This window comes from Girardinichthys multiradiatus, chromosome 9 (assembly GCF_021462225.1).
Source record: "Girardinichthys multiradiatus isolate DD_20200921_A chromosome 9, DD_fGirMul_XY1, whole genome shotgun sequence".
NCBI lineage: Eukaryota > Metazoa > Chordata > Actinopteri > Cyprinodontiformes > Goodeidae > Girardinichthys > Girardinichthys multiradiatus.
In genome coordinates this window covers 10,410,690-10,433,476 of record NC_061802.1, presented here as the reverse complement: position 1 = coordinate 10,433,476, position 22,787 = coordinate 10,410,690, and the positions used below count along the sequence as shown (strand labels likewise).

General features: G+C 41.4%; 1 protein-coding gene across 2 annotated transcripts in view; it reads right to left on the bottom strand.

The window, feature by feature from the left end:
- Positions 1–22,787, bottom strand: part of tprb (translocated promoter region b, nuclear basket protein) — a 39,911-nt gene that overhangs the window by 9,700 nt on the left and 7,424 nt on the right. For both annotated transcript variants that reach the window (XM_047374295.1, XM_047374294.1), the window contains exons 15-44: positions 22,519–22,682; positions 22,207–22,346; positions 20,859–21,007; positions 20,590–20,752; positions 17,990–18,124; positions 17,769–17,909; positions 17,511–17,679; positions 16,965–17,131; positions 16,310–16,462; positions 16,082–16,198; positions 15,154–15,357; positions 14,850–15,037; positions 14,571–14,718; positions 14,325–14,462; positions 13,461–13,592; positions 13,221–13,351; positions 12,895–13,105; positions 10,862–11,008; positions 10,500–10,698; positions 10,175–10,368; positions 7,732–7,805; positions 6,985–7,181; positions 6,603–6,899; positions 6,176–6,330; positions 6,014–6,094; positions 5,702–5,887; positions 5,455–5,613; positions 2,699–2,792; positions 1,067–1,227; positions 937–987 (exon numbers count right to left, since the gene is read on the bottom strand). In XM_047374295.1, the coding sequence (XP_047230251.1) occupies positions 937–987; positions 1,067–1,227; positions 2,699–2,792; positions 5,455–5,613; positions 5,702–5,887; positions 6,014–6,094; positions 6,176–6,330; positions 6,603–6,899; positions 6,985–7,181; positions 7,732–7,805; positions 10,175–10,368; positions 10,500–10,698; positions 10,862–11,008; positions 12,895–13,105; positions 13,221–13,351; positions 13,461–13,592; positions 14,325–14,462; positions 14,571–14,718; positions 14,850–15,037; positions 15,154–15,357; positions 16,082–16,198; positions 16,310–16,462; positions 16,965–17,131; positions 17,511–17,679; positions 17,769–17,909; positions 17,990–18,124; positions 20,590–20,752; positions 20,859–21,007; positions 22,207–22,346; positions 22,519–22,682 (4,645 nt within the window). The remainder of the gene's footprint in view (positions 1–936; positions 988–1,066; positions 1,228–2,698; positions 2,793–5,454; positions 5,614–5,701; positions 5,888–6,013; positions 6,095–6,175; positions 6,331–6,602; positions 6,900–6,984; positions 7,182–7,731; positions 7,806–10,174; positions 10,369–10,499; positions 10,699–10,861; positions 11,009–12,894; positions 13,106–13,220; positions 13,352–13,460; positions 13,593–14,324; positions 14,463–14,570; positions 14,719–14,849; positions 15,038–15,153; positions 15,358–16,081; positions 16,199–16,309; positions 16,463–16,964; positions 17,132–17,510; positions 17,680–17,768; positions 17,910–17,989; positions 18,125–20,589; positions 20,753–20,858; positions 21,008–22,206; positions 22,347–22,518; positions 22,683–22,787) is intronic.

Sequence of the window (22,787 nt, the reverse complement as noted above, 5' to 3'; positions counted from 1 at the left end):
TAGTGAAAGTAAGAACATTTCCACACGCGCAATTCGAAGGGATCTCAAGGGATTGAGACTGAACAACTGTGCAGCCTTAAGAAAACCACTAATCAGTGAAGCTAACTGGAAAAAAAGGCTTCAGTTTGCATAAAGATTGGACTCTGGAGCAATGGAAGAAGGTCAAATGGTCTGATAAGTCCAGATTTATCCTGCTCCAGAGTGATGGGCGCATCAAGGTAAGAAGAAAGGCAGGTGAAGTGATGTACAAGCCTGTGGGGGCAGTGCTATGATCTGGGGTTGCTGCAGGTGGTCAGGTCAGGGTTCAGCAACAGTATGTGTTGAAAGAATGAGGTCAGCTGACTACCTGAATGACCAGGTTATTCCATCAATGGATTTTTTCTTCCCTGATGGCACAGGCATATTCCAAGATGACAATGCCAAGATTCATCGGGCTCGAATTGTGAAACAGTGGTTCGGGGAGCATGAGACATCATTCTCACACATGGACGACCTTAACCCCACTGATGTGCTGGAGAAGGCTTCGCGCAGATCTTGGTAAAAAATGAATGTAACAATGGGTGGAAATAAATCTTGTGACATTGCAGAAGCTTATTGAAACAATGCCACTGCGAATGCGTGTCGTAATAAAAGCTAAAGGCGGTCCCACAAAATATTCATGTGTGACCTTTTTTTTTTGGCCAGGCAATGTATAAGATGTTAGCTGTCAATATAAATATTTCATAATTTTATCCTTGATTTAAAACATTACTAACACTTTGCTCTCACATACATGGTGTGATGTTTTCTAATGTAAATAATTAATTACCCCTGATTGCAGGATGCCTGGAAAATATTTTGAATAATTTTTCTATGTCTTTCTATATAATAGCTCGTAAAAAGAAGAATTATGGTGCATGTCTAGCAAAATTTCACATTAACAAAAAAAGGACTTACAGCACTGCTGGGATTTAGTCGGCCCACAGACTGGCGACGGACAGGGACACGCTGTTAAAGACGCAGAACAAGTTAGAGGTGACATCAAAATGTCCAACAGATCTTCTAGAGAGGCTAGCAGTGTACCTACATGAACCTGAGCAGGTGGTCCCAGTTCTGAAGACTGAGCGGGATGGATGTTGACCCGGGACGGAAGCTGCTGCACTGGTCTCCGTGGCGACTGCGGCATACGTGCACCAGAGCTTGTGATTGGCTGTTCTGTTGAGAAGGCCTCCATTGGGCTCCCCTCAACTGAAACATTGGATAAAGATTTAATTAAAAAACTAATAAGCAGGAACATTTAATAAAGTTTTTAAATGGCTAAAACAAGGTAAATAATATTGATATTATATGGTGTTAAAAGTAGGGCTCAAACAAATAATAGGATTATTGAAATAACCGTCAACTAATTTAGTAATCAAATAATTGTTAAATGTAGTATACAGACTCTAAAACCTGCCGTTTGCTGGAAGAACAAGCCACTCAGTAATTAGGCTAAAACTGTACAGAAAATATATATATACATTTAGCATTTAAATTAAATATGCAGAACTATCCAGAACTCCTCATGAGGCATAGCTTTAGCTTCACCTGGTTCAAATTTGGTAAAAATCTCCTGTTAAGCACCTTTTGCTATCCCATTATTAATCGATTAATAGAAAAAAATGTCAACAGATTAATCGATTAGCAAAATAATCGTTAGTTGCAGCCCTAATTAAAAGTAGTAAACCTTAATAAAATATAAAAATAAAAGGAAAAAAAGAGGTACATAAATGGATTATCTAAAATGAAACCTTTGGAATATCTACATTTTTTAAAGAATGGTTTGTCAGAGATTTTGAGCTAGTTTTCTAAAGTACAGGTTGTACAAGAACAACTCCTAAACTTGGCTAGTTTTTTCTTTTTTGGAGCATGTTCTAGTTAATTTATTTTTTGTTATATTTATTACTAAATAAAAGACAATCTAATCATAATTCAGGGTTTGTGGAAATTTGTTATTTATAATTTCCATGTTTCCAGGCTTAAGTTTCCCATTTCTCACACAATTTGAGGTCAATTTTTAAAATGCAAATACAAAAGTTCACTCTGAATATATGGCACATATTTAAACATAGGTCAGGCCATAAATCTTTAATGAATGGAAGAGTTCATTCAGTCACTGACACTGCTTTTTGCACATGGTTCGCTTGTTTGCTCTCTTTTCTTACTGCCCTTGTAGCCAGGTCTCATTAAAAAAGCAGGATGCATTAAAAATGCCATCTAAATCTATATTTTTCACAACTGTAAGGAATCTGAGTTTGGCCATTTAAATATGTAAAAGAAAATTAAAAAGATTTGTTTCAATAATAACATCTGGTGTTGGGGAGGATTTACTTTGGCCAGATTAACTTTTTCCCCCTCCAGCAGATGTTTTACATCTTTTTTTTTTTCCTCTGCACTAGTAGGGAGACAAGAAAGGGGGTAGAGAGAGGGGGAGACATTCGGTAAATGTCGCCAGGTCCGGGTCTCGAACCCAGGACAGCCTCCTCGAGGACTGTAGCCTGCGTACATGGTCGCGCACTTAACCCCTACACCATCAGCGCCACGCCCGTGTTTTACATCTTTTCCAGTCATCATTAAGAGCTTGATAACTAATTGGAAGGCAAGACGGTTTGAGTGCATGCAGAGAGTATGATTCAGATCTATGCAGTTCATGTTTTTGACAGGGTTTCCTGGATCTTACAGCTTGGTGTCTGGGAATCTGCAGGCCTCTGGGTGGAGTCAGACGCCCCCAAACTCTCCTCTGTCTCAGTGCCCGGGTCTGTGACATCAGCTCCCTGGGAAAAGGAGGAATGGAGGACAATAATGAAAGAAAGCAATTGTAAAAAGAAAAGAATATATTTTTAAAAGCTGAACGAAGCTAATGAAAGGGGCAAAACAGAGGGAAAACAATGGGTGTATATGAATGAAGGTCCCCATAGACTATAGATGCTGGCACATGATCACATAGCAGAATACACAAATTATGCAGAATTATGACTCCTTTTCCCCATGCCAGAAACAAATATGCCTTTCAGGAGGTCACAAAAAAGTAAATAACTGTTCTACAAGCTTCAACCAGGAGGAGGCATAAAAATAAAGATGCCTCATCATGACTAGTCTTTGGTCCCCATGAGGATCACTTGTTCTTTAAAAAGCCGGTTAATGTGTAAAACTACAAAAAGCAACAAATACTTTTACAGACAAAGAGATTCAAAGACGCACCAATAAATTGTCTGTTGGCTGGAATCAGACGATTTTCAGCTTAATCAACCTTAACCAGTGACTGGTCAGTCAGACACCCAAAAATCTAATACACCTGCCTGCTAGCAACACCAGGCTGTGGGAACAACAAACCCTTCAGTGTGGATGATGTTACTGGGGGAAAAAGGCCTGACGTCAGCTGGATGTTGAGACATGTCTGTGGTTTATTTAGGCCACTGGAGAGTGAGACGGAGCAACGCTTCAGAGAACAGAAAGGCTGAACAAAGTTGCTCTGTTATTCCTTTGTGCTTTCTGTCTGCTATGGAGCATGCTCATTCAGAAGGAGAGATGGCTGAAAAGTCAGTCACTCAATGCAATAGCCTGGGTTTCATTGGAGAGAAATTGTTTTACTAAGCTGAATAAACAAAATTTGAAAGCAATCTTTTAAAACTAGAATCAACTTTGAATGGATGTTATTGACTTTGAATCTGTATGACTAGATTGGCTTTAGACTTCTGTATAGAAACTGGATTTTTTTGTTGAGAATCGACACTATATCACTGAGTTGAGGAAGCAGAAAAGCAGCATCAGCGACTTCTCATTAAGATTGATTTTAGATTCCTGGGAACACACATCCTAGAGGACGTCACATGGACATCAAACACAAACCCATTGATTAACTCAGACTATCACAGCATCACTTAGGCCCTGTTTACACGACGACGATGCAATGAAAACAGGATTTTTTCAGTTTCTGTGAACACATCTACACGACGATAACGTTTTAATTGCAATCTCCATTCACACGGCGACAGCAGAGATGTGGAAATTGTGTAATTCCTCCACCATGCCACTAGTAGGTGGCATGTTCTTTGAAACTCAACAACATGCGCAAACACTACTACTTACAACGAGGAAGAAAATGAGCACTTTGTTGGAGAACCGTCGATAGATTCAAAAGAGTCAACAGCACAAGTGCTCTGCAACCCGCCGTTGTTATTGTTGATAATCATCTTCTGTGGGTTTTAAACTGGTTGGCAGCCCTTATATTGTATGTATGTCTCTAGCACATTTATTTCTACTGATTTCAGTCACACTGTGCATAAGTTAGGGCTTCCCTGTGAAGATGATTACATTTTTCACCATCTAAATGACAACGGAGACTGGGATGTTTTCAAACCATTACACTCTGGAACACGATTTCAAATTGTGCCATTTTTAAAGTAAACATGCGCCAATGTCGTAAACAAACAGGAGAAACTAAACTTTTTCATTTCCACCAGAAGACGACATGCGAACAGGGCCTTAGTCTCCTTCTACTGCTGTTGCATTTAGAGTGTCCTGACCTCTGGAATCCTCACGTGGTGCAGCAGCTGCTCAGCAGCGAACAGTGAATCATGAAGACAGCCGGACGAATCATTAATTCAAACCTGCCCACCCTAGAGGACATTTCAACCTCACGATACCTCCTGGAGTCACCAGGGACTGTTACCACTCAAAACACAAACTGATCTTCTACCCCTGCCAGGTTATTTTCATTCAACCAAGAAGTTTCTGATAGGATATGAGACACACATGGAGTATTAATTTTAAAAATAGCGATTAATAAAAAATGTATCTCAAATATTGATTAGGCTCAATAATGAACAGAAACATCTTTAGAGCAATCAAACCCTCCTTTTCCCTTTTTTATGTTTCCACTGGAGTTTTAACAATTCGAGCTCCAAGTCTTTGAGGTAAGAAGGCCTCTTTGCCATCACCCTCATCTTTAGGTTCCACCACAGATTCTCCGTCAGGCCCACTCCAAACTATTTTTCTTACTTTCAGGCACAAGAAACGTGTCGGTAATTCCACGTGTGTGATTAAAGCATCAGCCTATCCTAAAAAGCCAAGAACACCTTTTCCTCACAGCCTTTTATTCAGAGTCTGTAGAGAAACTAAAGTCATTCTGGTTGTTGCCTCACTCTAAATACTTTTAAGCTTGTAGACATAGACGCAGACCACAAGGAAAGGGGATTGTCTCTTTTAAGACACCGAGTCATCCGACTGAACACGTGCCACCAAGAAAAGAGTCAAAGGTAAGCAGCTAAAGTAAACAGAGACAAAAATGACAGAATATTATGACAGAAGGGTCGAGTGACACTGAAATGAGACAGTATGAGCTGGAAAGGATGAGTGTGTGAAGGATGCTGAACATTTATGGCGTGAAAAGATGAATTATTTCATGAGAACAAGATTTATTTAGGGGGTTCCAACCTCTGTATCATCTCCTTCATAAGCCTCATTGCCATCACCGCTTCCTTCATTACTCTCCTCTCCTTCTTCTTCCATCCCTCCATCGTCTTCATCCTCCTCATCCTCTTCCTCCTCGTCCTCCTCTTCTTCTTCCTCATCTTCCTCTTCCTCTGCGTAGTCCTGTAACATTAGGGAGTCCAAGCACCAATGAGTGGAACCTGGGACATTTCATAAAATTGACTTTAAAGGTATTTAACCAATACTCTACATGCTCTTCTCCCTCTTCCTCCTCTTCTTCTTCGTCCCCTTCACTATCAGAATCAGTCAGTATGACGATGACTTCCTGCTGCAGGTGGTCGGGCGTTCCACTTTGGCTTGGGGTGGCCCCTGACTCTGCTGGGACAGACTGAGAGGCTGCGTCTTCCTCTCCTTCCTCAAGGTTTAAAACCTCTGTCTGCAGGGGGAAATATTTACCTTAACACTTTACTAAATTAATAACAGTATTTGTGGCACTATTACTGTCATCACGACGGGTGGAGTAAATGGTTTTTAAAAGAAGCTAAATTCATCAGATACAAACCTGGCTTGCTTCTGCTCCATCTTGACTGTCTGATGGCACCACTCCCTCGGCCTCTGCACTCTCTTCGGCCATCACTTCCTCCTAAGATGACAATCAAGATAAGGCTCAATTAAACATCGACAAAGCAACAATTTGTCAGATTAAAACTCCCTCCACCCTCACCTCTGGTCCAACTCTTTGGATGATTCGCAGCTTTTTTGATATAGGAGCCCTGGATGTGTCCTCTGGGGTCGCCTCAACCTCGGTAAACGCAGCGTTGCTCTCCTCTTCCTCTCGAGGCCTCTTGGACATGGCGGAGGTCCCAGGTGTTGCTGAAACTGGAGTAAAAGTGCAATCATTACAACGAATACATGTATGGCTAGCAAAAGGTGGTTTAATAAAGAATTGACTTAATGGGGCTAAATAATAAAGCCTGCCACACTTTTAGTTCGTTTAAAATAAATGTAAACATTCTTCACGTTTATGCACTACTCTGTGTTGGTCTATCACATAAGATCCCAACAAAATGCTATTACGTTTGTGTAACAAATGTTCTCATTGAGAAAAGAGAAAAAAAACCATCAGGAACTCAAAGAAATTATTTTCTCACCAGTGCCGAACACAGAGGAGGAAGAAGAGGAGGACGTCGAAGGCCATTCCACCTGCGAGCTAGGCGTCGCCTCGATCGCAACAGGTGAAGGCTCCCGATTGTCCGGTTCTGGGTGGGTCACACTCTGTTGCTGCGTTGGCTGAACAAATGCTGTGGCCTGTGTCTGGGTCTGCTGAACAGTCAGCATGGCGCTAGCTAAAGTGGTCTGGACATTTGGACTGGCAGAGCGTACAGATCCGCTGGCACTTCCATACACGGTCACATGTTCCACTGGTGGGGCCTCAGTAGACTGCATGGCTATTGAGGAGGTTGGAAAAACATTAGGAAAGGATTTTTTATTTTTTATTTGAGGTATTTCTTAAAGCCTTGCAGTTGGACCTACCTTCTTGGGTCTCCACCTGTGTGGTTGGCATGACTGTAGCAGTGGGTGTTGGAGTGGGCACAGGGGCCGGGGTTATCATTGGTCTGATGCTTGCTCGGGGAGTGGGTTTGTTGCCCGGGTTGACGGGCTGTTTGCTGGCTGTGGCAACCACAGGTGTCGGCTTAATGTTGGCAGTTGGAGGCTCAGAAGAGCTTGCGCTAAAAATGGAATAAACAAAAATGATGGACCCAGGAAAATCTAGAGATGTCCTGATCAGAAGAGCTGGTATGAAGGTCTACCAAGTTTTTAAAAAGTGCATCGAAACCACCGAAATGTTCAGTTTTCCAAGGGCTAGAAGTCCTTCTAATAAAATGCAAGAGAAAGTTTTCTCTGGCTGTATAGTTCATAAGGTAATGCAATTTCCCCCCTGTCCCCATGGGTTGCTAAGCACTGCCGGTCAGCAGGTTAAAAGAAGGCATTTTCCCCTTGCCTACAACAAAGACAAACTTATTTGTTTGGAAATATTTAATAGATAATCAAGTTGTTGAAACTAAAGCCCCTTTTTCACTTTTACCTACTTGGCTCAACTCGGTTTTTAGGATTTTCCATTAGGTACTGGTACCAGCTCCTTTTTTAGCATGTTGCCTTGTGTTTGTGTCGCACACAGATCATGTCACGGCCTGCCTTGCTATGCCGGCTTTTGTATGATGCATATTACAGTATGATTAAAATGCTGGTGATAAACTGATGATTAATTTTAACACTTACCTGCCCCTCTCTGCAGCAGGGGTAGTCTTCAGACTGATCTGCCTCTGTTCTGTCGTCCTTTGCTGCTCTTGAGTCTAAAATGAGAACATAAAGATTTGTTTAGACCAGGGGTGGCAAACCAGTTCAGCATTAAGAGCAAAATAGAGCCTATCATCACCTTAAAGAGCCAAACAGCAATTTTAATATTAGTTACAAAACACATTGTTTGCTCAAACTGTTTTTCTATTCTTAGTCCCTTAGGCCTTAGTGGGACACCTGACAGTCTTTATTTTTAACAAATGTCTTTAAGTTTGGCTTGTACTGTGTTGTGGCTACTCGAAGCAACTCTTTCACGTGCGTCAGTAAGAACAGAACGAACAGACATATGTTGATGCAAACATTGACATTAGCTTGAGTGCAGCCTGTTTTATGTTGGGGTATTTCTGTGGGCATAATTTTCCAAAACTCTGTGGTTCCTTCCCCCAAAGCATATTTCAGTCTGTCATCCTCACAAAGTTCAATCATCTCCAACAGGGAGGCTGCTTCATCTGTCACCAAGGGGGCCTTTAAACAGTTTGAGTCTGCAGTAAATGGGTCGATGAGAAATGTTATCTGAGGTCGTTTTTGTTTCAGGTCATAAAACCTTTCCTCAAAACCTTTCTGCCAATTTTCAGTCAGTGTTGCATAGCAGGCTGTTTTCACCTCTGATGATGCAGTTGCCTTTGACAAGGATGGAAAATGGGTCAGATCACCCTTCTGGAGATGGGTAGGAAGAGCCTGAGTTTGCTGATAAATGTGAACACACTTTGCACCAGATCAGGCGGCATTTTAAGCTTTCCTTAAAGATCTAAGTTCAGGTTGTTCAGATGATTCAACATGTCGACTAGAAACCCCAAATCTGAATTCCTCTGGGGGTTGCGAAGCTCAGAATAGTTCTTCTCTTTCTCCTCAAGAAAAATGTTACTGGTCTCAACAGTAAAAAAAAAAACCAAGAAAGCAGGTTACCTCTTGATAGCCATCTGACAGAGCTGTGGAGACGCAGATCACTGAAAGGTCTTCATCAAGATCAGCGATTAAGTTTTGAAACTGTCTGTGGTTCAGAGCACGAGTGCGAATAAAATTCACAATTTCCAGCACAGGTTTCATGATATGTTCCATATTCAGCTTTTTAGACACCAGGTGCTCTTGGTGGATGGTGCAGTGGCATGTCCAAAAATCTGGGAATCGATCATAAGCTTTGCACAGCCCTACAAGACCATTTGAAGATCCCAGCATAGCTGGTGCACCATCTGTGGCTATTGCAGTTAATTTTGATAACTGCAAATTAGCTTTTTCAACAACAGTCATGAGTGTCTTTCAGGTCGATGCTCCGGGTCCTTTCTTTTAACGGCACAATGTCAATCAACTATTCTTTAATTGTGCAATCCTCTGAAACAGTCCTTACAAATACAGCCAACTGTGGCTCATCTTGAATGTTAGTTGACTCCTCTACAACAGTGCTAAAATATAGAGATTTTCGAGATCTCCAAACAACTGTGACTCTAATGACGTGTTAATGTCCGATATCCTTTGCTCCACTGTATGTTTTGAAAGCTGCAGGCATGAAACAGAACGTTTCAAATTCTCATTTTCGAGAGCTAGGATAGCAGTAACATCTGTAAGGCACGTCTTTACAAACTCCCCTTCGCTGTATGGCTTCTTTTCGCGAGCAATGTTCCACGCCACCTGATATGATGCTAATGAAACAGTCTCCCAGTGTTTCATAAGTTTCTGGAAACACTTTGTCTGCTTCTCTACTTGATTTTTCAAGCAGTTGACCTCGTGCTTACGAATTGTTGAACCTTTGGGGAACTCTTTGGCCGTGTTCGGATGGATAGAGGTGAAATGACGCTCCAGGTTTGATGCTTTAAAGTGAGATATTGAAGTCTGGCAAAGTAAGCAAAACGGCCTCCCATTTTTTTTCCATTAAAAATATAACTCTTCCAATTCTGGTAGAAATGTTCTATTCTCCTCTTCATATTTACACTTTGCTTTTCGTTTTCCCGACTCAGCCATGACGATCCGTTCAGCAGTGGCGCTAGCTTAACTGAATTCTACCTGTGCATTATGCACATTATGTTATGCTTTTGCCAATGCTACCTTTAAGAAGTATGGGAAATTTCAGTATCGTCACAGAATTATTTTTTTATACACCAATTAAAAAATAAAAAAAAAGAGCCACAATGGAACCGTCAAAGGTTTGCCAGTCCTGGTTTACACCAAGAAAGGGTTCAAGTTTGGGACAGAGGTTTCATGAAACCTGCAGCAAAAAAAAGTTGTTTTCTTTTCAGATGTCTGAAAAATGTGGGTTAGGTTGATATGCACAAGGAGGCTGTCATGGCATCTAATCTTTATCAAACAGAAGTGAACAAGAACATTTATACCCTTTCCAATATTTGGGCTATAACATGTAGAGGTTGTTCACCTTGCTTGGACCTGCATCCGGTGGCTCGTCTCTCTGCTCCTGTCTCTCTTGTTGACCCCTCAGGTCTCTGAGTTCTCTCTCTTGTCTGTTAAGGCGACCCTCATACTGAGACTTGAGAGCACTCACTCGCACCTCCAGCTCCTCACGCTGCTGCTTCAGCTCCTCATTCTCCCTCTGCAGCTGCTCTTTGGTGGCTGAAAACAAATCATTTCAAAGAAGCTAGCAACACTAGACTAGAATAAAAATTTTCTTTGATTCATATGATTTGGCAACATTTACATTTGTATTGGATGTAACATGTTGTAATATGAGAAAATCCTCTCACCTGTGACATGGCCGATCTTCTGTCTGGCAACCAGAAGGGCCTTTCTGGTTTTCTCGTCCTTCTCAGCCATCTGCTGTCTCAGACTTTCCTCCTGAGAAGTCTTCTCCTGCAGCTCCTGCCTCAGCCGGTTCAGCTCCGTCTGCAGCCTGGAGGACTGTTCCTGGGTGTTATGCAGCTCAGTGTCCTGCTCTGTGACCACCTGAGGGTAGGAAGATTCAAGAACCAGTTTATAAAAATATACACAACAGAAAAGCCTTAAAGGGAATCAAAATGAGCATCTTAGAAGGTCTGAAAAACACAAGTTAGTTAAAAAAAGATTCATGTGTTGTTTTTTTTTTATCCTGATACTTGTGATGTTTAACCTTGTTGATGTTCTCCAGCTGTCCCTCCAGCTCTTTGGCTCTGGTTTCAGCCTGATTCAGGGCATCTTTTACGCTCTGCAGTTCTTGAGCTGAAGCTTGACGTGCCTCCTCATCTTGCGATGGGCCTGCTGCAGCCTCAGCAACAAGCTGCAAGATTTTAAAATAACACTATTAAAAGATGCGCAGAGAAATCAGCTTGTGACTGGAACAAACCGATTTTCATCGCGATTGGTCTGGACAGGTGATCGGGCAACGGGAAACTCAAAAATTAAATCCTTTTCTGATTATTGAACACACCATAGTAAACATAACCAGGTCTTAGTGACGATGACCCTCTGGTGTGCAAGGTTTAACAGAGTGAAAAAGATTAGCTACTAGTACCAAGCGATAGTTAAAAAAAAATGAAGTTACATGTCTTCTGTTCATTCAGGCTGCGAGAGAGAGAGAACAAAACTTTCGGCAAAAACAAGGAAGGCTGAACGGAGTTCAGCAAAGTTGATTTGATTTATCTCTCCGGTCGTTATGGAGCATGCTGGGACTTGGAAATGTTGGCCTCATTCTGGAAATCTCTAAGTGAAAGATGCAGAATGCTGTTTAAAAGCCGCACTAATCGCTAAAGACAGTTTAAAATGTCACGTCTTTATTCATTTCATCTTTGTTTGAAAATATCCGTTTTATAACAACTGCTCTCTCACAGAATGGCATGACATAACCTCTGAATATAAATACACTGCTCAGAAGAAATAAAGGGAACACTTAAACAACACAATATAGCTCCAAGTAAATCAAACTTCTGTGAAATCAAACTGTCCACTTAGGAAGCAACACTGATTGACAATCAATTTCACAGCTGTTGTGTAAATGAAATAGACAACAGGGGGAAATCTCTGGTGATTAGCAAGACACTCAATAAAGGAGTGGTTCTGCAGGTGGAGACCACAGACCACTTCTCAGTACCTATGCTTTCTGGCTGATGTTTTGGTCACTTTTGAATGTTGGTGGTGCTTTCACACTCGTGGTAGCATGAGACGGACTCTACAACCCACACAAGTGGCTCAGGTAGTGCAGCTCATCCAGGATGGTACATCAATGCCAGCTGTGGCAAGAAGGTTTGCTGTGTCTGTCAGCGTAGTGTCCAGAGCCTGGAGGCGCTACCAGGAGACAGACCAGTACACCAGGAAACGTGGAGGAGGCCGTAGGAGGGCAACAACCCTAGGTACCCTCGGAACAACATTAGGTACCGAGATGAGATCCTCAGACTCCTTGTGAGACCATATGCTGGTGCGGTTGGCCCTGGGTTCCTCCTAATGCAGGACAATGCTAGACCTCATGTGGCTGGAGTGTGTCAGCAGTTCCTGCAAGATGAAGACATTGAAGCTATGGACTGGCCCGCCCGTTCCCCAGACCTGAATCTGATTGAGCGCATCTGGGTCATCATGTGTCGCTCCATCCACCAACGTCACGTTGCACCACAGACTGTCCAGGAGTTGGCGGATGCTTTAGTCCAGGTCTGGGAGGAGATCCCTCAGGAGACCATCCGCCGTCTCATCAGGAGCATGTCCAGGCGTTGTAGGGAGGTCATACAGGCACGTGGAGGCCACACACAATACTGAGCCTCATTTTGACTTGTTTTAAGGACATTACATCAAAGTTGGATCAGCCTGTAGTGTGTTTTTCCACTTTAATTTTGTGTGTGACTCTAAAACCAGGCCTCCATTGGTTAATAAATTTGATTTCCATTGATGATTTTTGTGTGATTTTGTTGTCAGCACATTCAACTTTGTACAGAACAAAGTATTCAATGAGAATATTTCATTCATTCAGATCTAGGATGCTATTTGAGTGTTCCCTTTATTTTTTTGAGCAGTGTAATTCCTATCAGCCCAGAAAGGCGACAATACCCTTTGAAATTTCTTGTTATATCCTAGTGTGCGCCTAATTATTTTTTCTTTAATTACTGATCCAATTAAATGTACAGGACAACTGTGCACGTCAACCTAAATGTTTAAACTCAAGCAGACAGAAACCCTTACCTTCTCATGCTGCACCTTGAGCTCGTCATATTGTGTCTTATAGCGACGTCCGATCTTCTTAACCTGGGTGATGGTTCGCGCCTTTTCTTGGATTTCCTGGGTTTTAGTCTCCAGTTCCTTCTTCAGCGTATTCCTTTCATCGTTTGACTTACTCAAACTGTCGCGCATGGTCTGTATTTGTCCCTGCAGCGATGTTGTCAGGTTATTTACCCTGTGCAGAGACAAGGAGAAAAATATTACTCAAATTGGAGAAAAAGAGGTGATGACACATTAAAAGTCAACATTTTGGAAAGGTCTCCATCACAAATAAAAAAATTATATCTTACTTGATCAACTCAGCTTTAAGTCGAGTGTTTTCCTCTGTAAGTTGTTGGATGCGTTTCAGATGTACCTCTTTCTCAGTATGCAGACGTTTGAACTCGTCAGGATCGGAGTCTTTTTGCTGACTCAGCAAATACTGGAGGAACATGGAAATCAAATGGTTGCAGCAACATATTAATGTTAGACATCAAACTGTTACACGTTTTTCTTTTAAGGCTAATTCACTTTCTAGTCTCTGAACTGACCTGAGTTCGAGTCTTCCAGCGCTTCATTTCCTCCTCCAGGATTGCCTTCTCTGTCTGCAGCATGCCGTTTTTCTCACTCAGCTCAGAATTGCTTTGCTGCAGAGGAAAGATGTCCGACTCCAGCTTTTGCACCTGAAACGTGCGTTAAAATTGTTGGGTTAGGAGTGTGAAAAAATCTGAAACTTAAATCTTTAAATGCATTTTTTTTTTTTTTTACAGCTTAATATACATGCAGGTCATTGATTTGGGTTTTTTATTGGCGCATTTCAACTGATGACAGAATATGAGGATTTTCCTTTAATTAACACAAGATACAAATGATGCATACAAGTTAAAATACATACATAAAAACCTCCTTGGCCAAACACCCCTTTGCTAATTGCAAAAAAATAAACGTTTTGTAGCTCTAAACAGGCCTTTGACAGGATATCAGCCATTCTTATTGTTAGAGATAGTATATTTCATTTCAATTGGTAGATCTCAGTTTTTAAGAAGAGCAACAGAAAGCAAGTCTTTGAGACACATTCTGCAAGAAGACATCTGACCAAACATTAGTGGGGGTGTATTTTTATATTTGAGCCCTTATGTATAATTCTGACCATGTGAGGATTAATGAAAACCCATAACAAATTCAAACTTTGAATGCCCAATTCTTGTTTACTAAAACTGTTGCAGTTTTATGTTGCATAATTATATCATTTTGGGTGAAAAAAACAAAACAAACAAACATCAAAGGCCCAAAATTAATGTGAAATAAAGTTATGTAGTCGACATGAGTTCCTGACTGGAACTGGAAAAGGCTACTGAAGCTCAAATCAACTCAAACATCTGACCAACTTTCTGCAATTAAAACGAGGTGGACACCTTGGCTTGAGTTTGCTTCAGTTCTTGCTCCATTTTGTTTTTCTCCTCCCTCAGCATCTTGTTGGTCTCCACTAAGATATTTAGTGTTTCAGTCTTCTTCATTAGCTCGTCATGCTGAGCCAGGGTTTTTGCAGTCACCTGAGATGAATTAGTATTGAGATATCAGAGACAGAATATAATGGTGTTTGGAAACTGCTATCTAGTTAAAAGTGCATTTTCTTTCCTCCTTTGGCTTTTAAAACACACCTGCATTCTCTCCCTTGCAGCAGTCAAACTGTCCTGCACCTCCTTAAGCTCTCGTTCCAGGTGTTCAACTCTCAAACGGTGACGTAAACTCTCCCCTTGGGCCACCTCAAACCGGGATTCAGCAATCTCCTTTTCCCGACGCACAAACCTGTTGGAAAATGGCGGTTTAAAAAAAAACAAATAACAAGAAGGGGCCACACAAAGCAGTACGTAATAATCGAAGAAGAAAAAATATTCTTAAAATGTCTCACCAAAAATGATGAGAGATCAGTTTGTTACCTGAGAATTTCAAGCAGCTGGTCTTCAGATTTTCCTTCTTCACTCAAAGAGACATTCAGCGAGCTCTCACTGGCAGCACGCTGAATATTGGCGGCCATCTTGGTGCTCATGGTCTGGACCTGCTCGTGCAGGAGGGTGTTCTGCCTCTGCAACTCCTCATAACGACTTTCCATCTTCGTTGTTTCCTCCTGTAAGACATTGTGGATTTATAGAATAAACACAAATAAATTACAGTTTTTAAATAAGCCATTGTCAATTGGATCACAACACTGTATTTGTCCACCATAGGTTATTCTAACCAAACCTTGAGGATCTTTTCCTGTACTTCCCAGGAGACTCTGGCCTCCAGTATCTCCGTACTGACTCGCTGGATTCTCTCTTCCAGCTGGTGTTTGAGCTCGGCACCCTGCAGGGCCTGGGCTTTTGCGGCCTGCAGGGCCTCCACATCGGCTGCGTGCAGAATCATCTCCCGCTCGTATTTATCTTGAGCTTCAGCTGCCAGCTTAGCCTTGAAGGTGGGAAACAAAACATTTGATATGTTGTTAACGTACAGTATACATTGAGTTATGGAAATTGTTTTTAAATTGGTTTCATGCAAGATAACGTTGAGTGGAAGGAAAAAGTGTGATATATCAAAAATTATCCTTTTGTAGTATTCCAATTTTCTGAGAAACATAATTTGGTTTTTTTCCCATTAGCTATAGGTCAGAACCATCTAAATTAACAGAACTCAGACCTATAAAAAGCAGAAATAGAAAAGAGTATGGCACTGGCAAAAACAATGCATCTAAACCAGAAATCTCAATGGTTTCAGCATTCTTTAGGAGTAACTCTGCAGCCACCATGCACATTACAATTCAAGTGAGATATCAGGAGCATAAACTTCAAAGTCAAACTTGATTAAATTTATTCAAAAGCAAAATAATGTAAAGAGGAGGAAATAATGTAACTTAAATATAAACAATATCTGTGAGAAAAAGGTGGGGTTATGAGTTAAGGGGAGAAGTGAACTGTAGAAAAGAGGTAGAGAAGGACTTGAAAAGATGTACAGATACAAATCAATTAAAGGATGAAATAAAAATAAACACAAACAATAAATAAACAATTTCTGAATTATAAAAAGGAAATATTGAGCTGCAGCTGTATGTTGCAATATCCTCACAGACACATAAACCAGTCAACCTGCTGTTTGTAGGTGAACTTATTCATGAAACTTTCCTGTATCTGCTTACCTGCTCCTGGCTGTCCTGAAGAGCCTGTTGCTGCTGGCTTTCAGCTACAGCCAGCTGCTGAAGCACTGTCTGATGATCTGTCTGTGCACTGCTCAGACTTCTCTTCAGGTCATTCATCTAACACAAACACACAATAAAGTCATCTTAGAAGTCATAAAACAATAGTTAACAAAGAAAGAAAGAACCTCACCATGCTAATCTAACAGTATCCACAGGTTGATTTCATACCTGCTCCTCCAGAGTTGCCAGTTCTCTTCTCTTGTTGTCCTCCAAATCTTGCTTTTCCTTTTCTGCTTCCAGGAGCTTCTCTTCCAGGGTCCGTCGCTGCTCCTCAGCTTCCTTCAAACGAGCCTCAACTGACAAGCGAGCCTGCTCTGTTACCTGGTCAGTGGGGATTTACAAGCAAGACCATCTTCACTTTGATTTTATCCACTTTTTTAATCTGTTGGTTTTCCAACTAACATGAGTCAAACATTCCCTTGCTAAATGTCACGTCTGATCATTTAAATGTATGCTTCATTGGAATATCAGGACTGATTTATAATAGCAATGACAAAAAGAAATGTTTCAAGTCATAACTTGATAGTCTGTTTAGTTGCTACTATTTGTTTCCAAAATTCTATGAACATTCATAAAATCTTGTTTTTAAACAATATAACACATTGTGGGGTGGTTCCCTGAGGCTGCTTTTATGGTCAAATGCTTTTCCATCATATGTCTGTTTTGGCATCATAATAAAAAGTGGTTACATGTATAAAATCTAATTAAATGAATCTTACTTGCTTTACAGCTATGGACATGGTAAAACATGCAAGCAGTTAACCATTTATAATCTGAGAGACCAGTAAACTGGTCGTGCGTTGTGTCTAAACAGCGATCCGACCTGTTTCTCTATCTCCAGGGACTCCTCTAAGCTTTGAGCCATAGCTCTGTACTGCTCCATGCTGGAGGTGGCAGCCCTGAGGCTCTCTGCCAGATCCTCTGCTCGGGTTTCAGCCAGCTGTAGGCGGCCTTGGAGGTCCTCCCTTTCTTGATCTGAACCCTGCAGGCCTGCAACAAAACAGAACAGCTTGGGGAGTGTGCATTGTGGCTAAAGGAAGAAAAAACATTCCATGTCTAAGTCTTTAAAAGAAGTGTGGCTAAAACACTTCAAAGATAGCATTTAAAATAACCTAGAAATGGGGCATCTGAGACGTCTGAAAACTGGGTTAAACCACAACAATAAGGACAACTGTGGAAGAGCAGTATAACTGTGATGTATTAGCATTCCTTGCACCCACATTCAAATAATCCGAAACCAATTAACTGTCTCACTCAAGCTGACTTTATAACCTGCAGTGAAAACAGCACATTTATGTGCAAGTAAGCCTTAAACAATAAACTGTCCAGTTCTAGTACACATTTCTGGTTAAAAGTATTTGCGAAAAACCTCTGATGATGGGTGTGGATGGAGAGCTCAGGGTAGGTCGTGCTTCATTGCGGCCTTGTTGCATCCTCAGAGTGTTGAGCTCCAACTCAGCAGCATTCAGCAGCTCCTTGGTTTTCTGATGTAGGGTTACCTGCGTCTCCAACTGCCTCTTGACATCCATTAGTTGAATCTGCACATTTATAAAACAGAAAAGGTCAAGACCCCAAAGATGCGACATCAGTCTTTCATTATTGAAAAGGTCTTTAACATGATGCTTACTTCTTGGTTCCTGCTGTATAGGTGGCGCTGTTCCACCTCCTGCTCGAGCCTCTTCTGAAGCTGGGAGATCTGCTGTTCTTGCTTTTCGATCTGGCTGTTGAGACGCAGATGTGCATCGGCCTCAGAGCGCTCGAGAGTGGCCTGAAGTACAGAAAAGATACTATTTTGAGTTTCTGTCACCTGATTATTTCCATCAGAAGGTAAAACTAAATCTAAGTTACTTGTATGGCCTGGAGATTGGTCAGCAGCAGGTTCTGGCTCTGCTGTTGGCTCATAGTCGTCTCTTTCTCCTGGTTCAGCCTGGATTCCACCAGCTTCAGCATGTCTCTCTCCTTGCACAGGTTCTGAGCCTGACCCTTAAAGACAGGATGAGAAAGTATCAGCATCTCTTCGGGCAGCTTGATTCATCTTGGAAACAGTGGCTTCATACCCTCTAAAGTCTTCATACTCTTGAACTTAAAAGTGAATAATTGTCAAGTGTGAAGAGAACGATGCATTATTTTCAACATGTATCACAAACAAAACCCCAAACATTGAAATATGCATTCAGCTCTCTTTATAAAAGTAGTGCAATTAATTGCATTTAGACGTGAGCTAATCAGTAAATGGAGTCCACTTGTGTGTAATTTAATCTCAATATAAATCCAGCTGTTCTGTGAAGGCCTCAGAGGTTTGTTGGAGAACAAACGGCATCATGAAGACCAAGGAACACAGCAGGCAGGTCGCAGATAAAGCTGAAGACTAGTTTAAAGTAGGTTATAAAACAGTATCTCAGGCTTTGAACATCTCACAGAGAGCTGTTCAATCCATCGTCTGAAAATGGAGCATGGCTCAGCTGCAAACCTACTATGGCATGGCCATCCACCTAAATTTACAAGCTGGGTAAGGAGATCATTTAACAGAGCAGCAGCCAAGAGGCCTATGGTAACTCTGGAGGAGCCGCAGAGATCCGCAGCTCAGGTGGCAGAATATAATGACACAAAAAGTGTAAGTCGTACAGGAAACAAATGTGAACCAACAAGAAGGTCAGGAAGATCCATTTGTAACTGACCACAAGCCTTGTACAGGTCCTTCTCAAAATATTAGCATATTGTGATAAAGTTTATTATTTTCCATAATGTCATGATGAAAATTTAACATTCATATATTTTAGATTCATTGCACACTAACTGAAATATTTCAGGTCTTTTATTGTCTTAATATGGATGATTTTGTCATACAGCTCATAAAAACCCAAAATTGCTATCTTACAAAATTAGCATATTTCATCCGACCAATAAAAAAAAAGTGTTTTTAATACAAAAAACGTCAACTTTCAAATAATCATGTACAGTTATGCACTCAATACTTGGTCAGGAATCCTTTTGCAGAAATGACTGCTTCAATGCGGCGTGGCATGGAGGCAATCAGCCTGTGGCACTGCTGAGATCTTATGGAGGCCCAGGATGCTTCGATAGCGGCCTTTAGCTCATCCAGAGTGTTGGGTCTTGAGTCTCTCAACGTTCTCTTCACAATATCCCACAGATTCTCTATGGGGTTCAGGTCAGGAGAGTTGGCAGGCCAATTGAGCACAGTGATACCATGGTCAGTAAACCATTTACCAGTGGTTTTGGCACTGTGAGCAGGTGCCAGGTTCGTGCTGAAAAATGAAATCTTCATCTCCATAAAGCTTTTCAGCAGATGGAAGCATGAAGTGCTCCAAAATCTCCTGATAGCTAGCTGCATTGACCCTGCCCTTGATAAAACACAGTGGACCAACACCAGCAGCTGACACGGCACCCCAGACCATCACTGACTGTGGGTACTTGACACTGGACTTCTGGCATTTTGGCATTTCCTTCTCCCCAGTCTTCCTCCAGACTCTGGCACCTTGATTTCCGAATGACATGCAGAATTTGCTTTAATCCGAAAAAAAGTACTTTGGACCACTGAGCAACAGTCCAGTGCTGCTTCTCTGTAGCCCAGATCAGGCACTTCTGCCGCTGTTTCTGGTTCAAAAGTGGCTTGACCTGGGGAATGTGGCACCTGTAGCCCATTTCATTCACACGCCTGTGCACGGTGGCTCTGGATGTTTCTACTCCAGACTCAGTCCACTGCTTCCGCAGGTCCCCCAAGGTCTGGAATCGGTCCTTCTCCACAATCTTCCTCAGGGTCCGGTCACCTCTTCTCGTTGTGCAGCGTTTTCTGCCACACTTTTTCCTTCCCACAGACTTCCCACTGAGGTGCCTTGATACAGCACTCTGGGAACAGCCTATTCGTTCAGAAATTTCTTTCTGTGTCTTACCCTCTTGCTTGAGGGTGTCAATAGTGGCCTTCTGGACAGCAGTCAGGTCGGCAGTCTTACCCATGATTGGGGTTTTGAGTGATGAACCAGGCTGGGAGTTTTAAAGGCCTCAGGAATCTTTTGCAGGTGTTTAGAGTTAACTCGTTGATTCAGATGATTAGGTTCATAGCTCGTTTAGAGACCCTTTTAATAATATGCTAATTTTGTGAGATAGGAATTTTGGGTTTTCATGAGCTGTATGCCAAAATCATCCGTATTAAGACAATAAAAGACCTGAAATATTTCAGTTAGTGTGCAATGAATCTAAAATATATGAATGTTAAATTTTCATCATGACATTATGGAAAATAATGAACTTTATCACAATATGCTAATTTTTTGAGAAGGACCTGTATGTGGCAAATGGTGTCCTGCTCAGGAGAGACCAAAATTTTACTTTCTGAATAAAATACATTACAGTTTGTGGTTGTAATGTTACAAAATGTTTATAGGGTATGAATACTTTTGCAGGGTACTGTAGATAACAAGCTGGTGAACCTCCGTCATGGTGAGTTTCTCCTTCGCAGCTTTCAGATCCTCATTCAATGTGTGGACAGTCTGCTCAAGTTTCTGCGTGGCGGCAGTCATCTTCTGTTCTTTCTCTCGAAGTGAGGCGATCTCTTTCCTGTAGCCCTCAACATTATCCTGCAGCATCTCATACCTGAAGGTTCAGAGACAGAAGTCAGGAGAGCAAAGTTTGTGCAGAATCAAATTTTTCTTCCAAACAATTTACAGGAACTAGATCTGCATCCCTTTATGAAATTTACCTCTTTGATGCAAACTCTAGCTGAGTTGATATTTTGGCATTTTGAGAGCGGATGTCGGAGAGCTGCTCCTGGAGCTTCTCGTTCTGCTCGTTCAACACCTTATCGCTCTCAAGCCGTTCCTTTTTATAGGTGGAGAACACTTCCTGCAACTGCCCAAAACAAAACCCAGACAAATCTATTTACTCTCCTGAAGATTTCTTCTGTCTGAGGGATTTTTTTTCAGGGGGGATAAATGACATCAAGACTTGATTCATTAACAACAAGATTCTCCAAGTCAAAAGTGAAACAAGTTGTGTGAGCATTCGGAGAAAACACGTTTTTGAAGCTGTTCTTTACTGCAGCAGTAATTATTTTTCTCTGTTTTGATAAAGAAATATTTCAAAGATTTTATTTTTGGGTTTTACTAACTTTTGTGAGTCTTGCAACCATAAGACAAATGTAGGTAGGCGACTACAGTATTTAGAGTGAACACTGCCATCTAGTGGCCATCCGGAAGCTACTGAACAAAGTAATTATTTGCTTAATTGCAGATAAAAATACTGGGTTCGTATTGTCTTTTATTATATGATGAAATCAATCTTTAAATTAAAATTTTTTTCCTCATCTGTTTTTAAAGGATTCTTTTGTTTGAGAACAAAACATTTAGCTTATTGGGCTTTATTGTCTTTATATTCCACAAATTCATAATACACAATTCTGAAGTTGGCTTTCAATCAGGCATTTTGGTGATAAAGGTCTATTTTGGTGCTACTTGACATCTAGACCCACTTAGATCTGCTACCTTTTACCATCTAACTCAATACAGCTAAGAGATCTGGGCTGGATTATTTCACACTAAATACAGACTCTTTACAGCTACTTGTCTGCCCCACCTTTAGCTGGGAGTATAATTACTCCTTTAAAGCATTTTTAAACAAGACTGCATTTATCTCTGGGTTCTATTGAGTAAATAAAACAACAAACATGAGCAGTGTGTAGGACAACAAGTTGTGATGGAGGAAGTCAACGCTGAACGTTGTAATTTAAATATAAACCAAATTAAGTTTAGCAAAACCTGTCAGTAAAACCTCTTTATACGTAGAAAACATCATTAAATACAAGCAATTTCCTATTGTCAAAAGGCTGACAGAGGAACCTTCTGGTTTCTAAACAAACCACAGTAGTCCAGTTTCAGGAGCAGAATGCTTTTGCAGGTTTCCAGGGATGTCTAATGTCATAGATACTGTGAAGACAGTTATGATTTCATACATCGTCCAGCTCTAGATGGATGTGCCAACCGATCCAACAACGTTCCGAATCAAACAAATACGTCTGACTTTTATTCTGATCTGAATAACTTGGTAGTCACCTGTCGCAAGGCGGCCTTGGCCTCCAGTGCCTCAGCAGACTCAGTCATGGCCACGAGTGCGGTGGGTGTTCCTGCGGTGGGAGTGGTTGCTGGTGAACGCCGAGGGGTAGATGTCAGAGAAAACTCCTCCGGTGGTGTTCCTAAAGATCAAGCAACCATGAATTCATACACATAAGCATAGTCGCAACACTAAAATATATAGAACACACCTACATCCTCGGGTTGATCTGAAATGAAAGGTAATTAAAATGCTGGAAACCAAGCATTTTGTATGGAAGCAAAGGTGGATGTCCTGAAGGGTCATTTCCTCACCTTGTTGAGGGAAGGCAACTCCTGTTGCCTGAGCCAGAAGCATACGGTACATGTCCCTCTGCCTCACAATGGACTCAGTCATTCTTATCTGCTGGCTCCGTTGCTCTTTCAGGGACTCCAACTCAGTCTGGGCCTTCTCCAAACTCTGCTCTAGCTCCACACGTCTGTAACAGCACATCATGTAAAATTAAGAATTAAATCATATTTTAGGTTTTGTTTTCATTCAGCTGTGAAGATATTAAAGAAATAAAAATCAAAAGCAATCAGCA